Genomic DNA, 5,215 nt, shown 5'->3' on the forward strand with positions numbered 1-5,215 from the left:
AAAATCATTCGGTTAACTACTGTTTTAATAATTATATATATATATATATATATATATCAACTGTTTTAACGTTATTTAAGATGATCTAATAATATAGACATTATGAATTCCCGTTTCATTGTAAATAAACTGATTATATGTTTTCTTATTTAATAAAATTTCTAAAGAAATATGTTAGAACTCTTTTCTTCTGCCACCAATATATACTTTGTGTTTTAACAAACAAAACTATCATATCATCATATTAAAATACTCAAGATATATATATCTAAAGTATGATGTGATAATACAAACATGATTAAGTATTAATTAACAAACTTTGCAACAAACAATAATAACTACGAAATAACCATACACTGACAACCTTTAGAGTCAATCATCAAACCTTTTCTTACAAATTCAATCTCCCTGTTAAAACCCACGTGCTTCCACGTGCCCCATCCCATCCTTTTGATTCCACAACATATTTTTATTCACTATTCTTTCATTAACAATTTTTCTTTTCCTTTTCTCTTAATATATAAAATAAATCTAAACATTTTTATATAAAAGTCTAAAAAAATAACAATAATATATAATGATAATGATAAAAACTAAAATCTAGCATTTTCAAATCCGTGCAGATCGCTGACTCTGTTCAATGATTTCTTCATTACCGCAACTTTAGCCAGCTTCTCAGCCGCTCTCCAAGCCGATGTTGGAGTTAGCGGCTCCCCATTTTCATCCACCATTATCCCTTGCTGTTGTTGTTGTATTACATGCTGTTGGTATTGTACTCTCCATTCAACATCCACCAGCTCAGATTCAAGCCCTTTTACAAACTCTTGAGCCGATATCGACTGCATTAACAAAGTCCGAGCTGATGATAGAAGCTGATGAGCCGTCATCAGCTTATTGTGTTCCACCAAGAGTCGTGACTCCGCCACGGCTCTTGTAGCGATAAAAAGGTTTCTCAACCGTTCGATTTTGGGTGAACATGAAGATCGGACGGTTTGTGCTCTCGGAACCAACAAAGCCTTTTCGCCAGTGTAGATCACTTCTTGTGTTGCCGGGTCGTTGTAACAACAACGAGCTGACAACACGTGATGGGACCCAGTGTTTGACCTTGGGACCCTCATTTCAACCAAAACTTCCCTTTCTTCTTCCGCGTAAAGATCCCCAAATTGAACCGAATCTGAATTTAAGACCATCGGCTTTCCGTTACACGTATAAACCGCGGTAATCTCAGCCGGGTCCGAACCCGGAGCCACAAGAAGCTGAATCCGTAAATCCTGAGCCACCACACTAAGTAAACCACCTACACATTTAGTAAACGCATTTTCCTCACTTCCATGTCTTTGATGGCCAAACCCACCCCCATTACTTTTCTCCAATGTGTGAACCGGTATCTCCACATGAGCGAACCGAGTCGACGACACGTGGCTAGCCGCTTGTCGTTGACTCGAGTTCTTGCCAACATTAGTATCACCCATTTCTCCTTCATGACCATCCGATAACAAAATAATACTCGCAACCGGATTTCTCTCTCTTCTATCTTCCAAAACTTGAGTAGCTTTCCTCAAAGCTTCCCCAGCACAAGTCCCTCGGCTACACACAAGCTGATCAATAATACGCCGAGCCGACCGTTGACCTTTCACACTCATCCTTCTCAAAGGCAACAACCTCTTTGGACAAGCCGAAAAAGCCACAATCGAAAGCCGATCAGCCGCGCCAAGCGAAGAAATAACCAACCTCATAGCTCTTTTCAACATTTGTAACTTAGCCCCACCCATACTCTCACTCACATCCAACACAGCCACCAAATCAATCGGCGCACGCCGAGCCATATTCGGCTTAGCCAAAGGTGGAGGCGCTTTGACTTTCAATATAACCGCATATGTTTCATGTGTTAAATTCGAAGACACCACAGCAACTTCCGACATCAACATTACTTCCACATTCTTAAAATCACGCCGAAATTCGTCCGCGGAAGACGATAAATTCGGGTTCGCGAAAAACCCTTTAAATTCCTCATCTTCTTTTTCATTTTCCTCTTCCTCCGCGGACGCTTCTGGTATCGGGACAATCCCGGTCCCACAAGCCCGCGGAGTTTTTAGAGGTTCGTCATCATTATATGGTTTCGGCTTTATATAACTCTCTCGAGGCCGAAATTGTGATTGCGATTGAGATTGGGATCTTGGTGTTGTTGACGTCACATTTTCTTTTTTGTCATCAATTAATTTTGGCTGAAATTTGTCAATTGTGAGAAATGACCCGTCTCTCCACACGGATTTACATACCGGACAAATTAGCGTTTTTTCCTCTTTCACGTGTTTTGAAATACACGGAAAATGAAATGTGTGTGAACATTCCGCGGTGAATATCGCGGTTTTGTGACCCGTTTTCACACTTTGTAAACATAGCCCACAATTACTCTGCACATTTATCAAAAATACATTTCCATAAGTACTCAGCATTATTTTTAAAAAAATATAAAATACAGAAATATATATGTATATGTAGATATATAATGTAGATATGAGGAACTTACTCTAGAAAAGCCTAAGGAATTCTTGAAGATGGAAAAAGGAGATCTGGGAGAAGAAGGATTTGAAGAAAGTAAAGAAGATTTAAGATTTTTCGTTTTACATCGTAACCTTGGAGTAATATTAAGGTTGTCAATAACAGAAGAATGAAATTTAGTATCATCATTAGTAGGTTCATTAACATTGTTTTTTGTTTTAGGACGAGGTTTTAATCGCAATCTTGGTGTAGATGAATTCGAATTAGTATCAATAAAATCATTATCATTATTATTATTGTTATTAATGTCACCGGTATTGTTACTATTGCTACTTTTGGAACGTAGGCTCCAAGTAGAATGTAACCGGGGTGTGGAGGGGTTTGAGCTAGAAGTAGAACTACTTTTGAAAAAACCAAGTTTAGAGGGTGTTTTTGGGCTAGGATTTGTGGGATTATTATTTTGTTGGTTTTCGACTAGTATAGGTGAATCTGATGAGTTTCGAGGAATTGTGGTGCAAAAAGCTCTTCGCCATCCGGTTCCCATTTGGAAGGATTTGAGAGGAAATGGAAAGAAGAATAAGGAGAGAAATGGGAGAAGACAAAAGAGGAAGAGGGAGAAGAAGGTGTGGTATTTGAAAGAAAAAGAAGTAGAATATGAATATCAATAATAAGAAGAAGGAGAAGGAGAACATGGGGTCAGTTTGGAATCATGAAGATAATATTGGATTTATATAACTACTAGTAGTAGTAATGACAAAATAATATTTTTATTTTTGTATATGGTGTGTGGGTGTGTAAGATGAAAATATCAAAATGTAGTGTGGAATTGTACCTATCAATCATCCTATTTTCCTCTCTGTTAAAACTTAAAAGAGGCTTTTCTTTGGGCGAAAAATATATATTTGAGGTTGAAATTTGTTGTTTATGTTTTGTGGAATGTAATTTACATGGTGTAAAATGACATTTTATTACATGATGATTAATGGTACACACATTCAACTATTTTATGTAATATAACATATAATCAATTTTAAATTATGGGATCAAACGGTTCCTATCGATCTATCATCTTTACTTAAGTAGTTTATTTGAACACAAAACTAAGTGAATTTATTAGTTATAAAATTTGATCGAGAATAAGGGTTTGGTGTATAATCAGTTCTTTTTATTGGTTTTTTTAATCAGTTCATTTTGGTATATCGGTTCTCTAACACCCAATAAATTATCGACCTTTCAAGTATTTTTAATTTCATGGTTAAATGAGTAGAAGAGAGCCATTTTTTACACTTTTTGCAAGCTAACCATCGACCTACTAGACCCGATTGTAGCTCTTCTTGGTTTCGTTTTTCACAATAATAAAAAAGAAATTTTAATGTATGTTTTTTTGACAAGTTTTGCTAACTTTTGGCCCTTTGATTTCCTTACCCGTTAACCCTCACAAATTCACAATGTGATATGACATGTTTAAATTGATTCATTTAAAAAATTTTTTTTTTTTCAAAAGTTGCCATTTTCCCAATTTTCAAAAGTTGCCATTACACTATTGTCTCAGTAACACATAATATATGACACAAACACACCTGACAATATTAGTGGTATTTGAGGATAAAAAATTATACTTTTAATTTCTTTTGTGTATTTTAGACATAATATCAAAATAAAAAACGTATGATAAAATTTTGAAATGTTTATAGTTTAAACAATATAACAATAAAGTCAATACCAAAAATATGTGTTCAAATTGCTAAAATTTGATTTTTTTTTTAACATTCAGTCAATATGCGACATCAGGGAAACCTCACCGTATAATGGTGAAGTCTTGCACGTATCCTAGACAACGAGAATTTGACCATGGGCCGTTACAAGTATTCGGAGGAAAAAACCCCAAGACTTGTCATCCTTAAGGATCGAACGTAAGACCTTGGATAAACCTGTGATGCCTCTGACCAGTTGGACTAGTCATCATTGGCTAAAAAATTTTTGATGTTAATAATTTATATTTTAAGGTACTCAAACCTTAGGAGTATGAACATTTATAATTAAAAACCATTAATTGACTAATGTACTGCTATTTTCTTTAACCCAATTCAACTCCTTTTGAGCCCTTGGTGATTTTCTTATTAAGTATCTCAAGCCAAACAAGGTGCAGTGGAATGATGGAATCGGAATAGTATATTAAGATTATGTAATCACGAATGATATTCTTACAGACTTAATTTGTACTTCAATTTATTGGCCCTATACATATCGATTTGGATCATTTTTGTTAATCAAGATGGTAATCTCAAAGTTTTTCAGTTAATTTATCATTTTGCGATATTAAAATCAACATCTCAACGTCTTTACACGATTACAAGTTACTTCGAAGCTTTGCTTCTGAATTAACTTTAGTTCAGTTATATGCAACGAGTTAACTTTAGTTCATTTTTATATAGTAACATACATGTAGAGATTAACTCAAGTTATCCCAACTTGAAAGATAAAGTTGAGAGGATCTTGATCTTTGATTTAAAATTAAAGATGATTAACTAATTATTAAATATTGAGTTTTGATTATTTTTTTTGAAAGGCAAATTTTTGAAAGGCTTTTGATTTTGATCTTTATAACTTTATTCCTCAAGTTATTTATTACTTTTGGAGAGAATTTTTACCCGTAACAAATAGTCTATTACTATTAATACCATCAGTCAGTGTGTAAGAATATATGTGATAT

General features: G+C 34.6%; 1 protein-coding gene across 1 annotated transcript; it reads right to left on the reverse strand.

Annotated features, from left to right (window-relative positions):
- Positions 1 to 284: 284 nt before the first annotated feature.
- Positions 285 to 3,172, reverse strand: LOC122609793 (E3 ubiquitin-protein ligase WAV3). Its single transcript, XM_043782736.1, has 2 exons — positions 2,531 to 3,172; positions 285 to 2,414 (listed from the first exon to the last, which is right to left on the reverse strand). The coding sequence occupies exons 1-2, from the start codon at positions 3,044 to 3,046 to the stop codon at positions 594 to 596; spliced, it is 2,337 nt and encodes a 778-aa protein (XP_043638671.1). The 5' UTR covers positions 3,047 to 3,172; the 3' UTR covers positions 285 to 593.
- Positions 3,173 to 5,215: the final 2,043 nt, after the last annotated feature.

This window comes from Erigeron canadensis, chromosome 8 (genome assembly GCF_010389155.1).
Source record: "Erigeron canadensis isolate Cc75 chromosome 8, C_canadensis_v1, whole genome shotgun sequence".
In the NCBI taxonomy this organism is placed as follows: Eukaryota; Viridiplantae; Streptophyta; class Magnoliopsida; order Asterales; family Asteraceae; genus Erigeron; species Erigeron canadensis.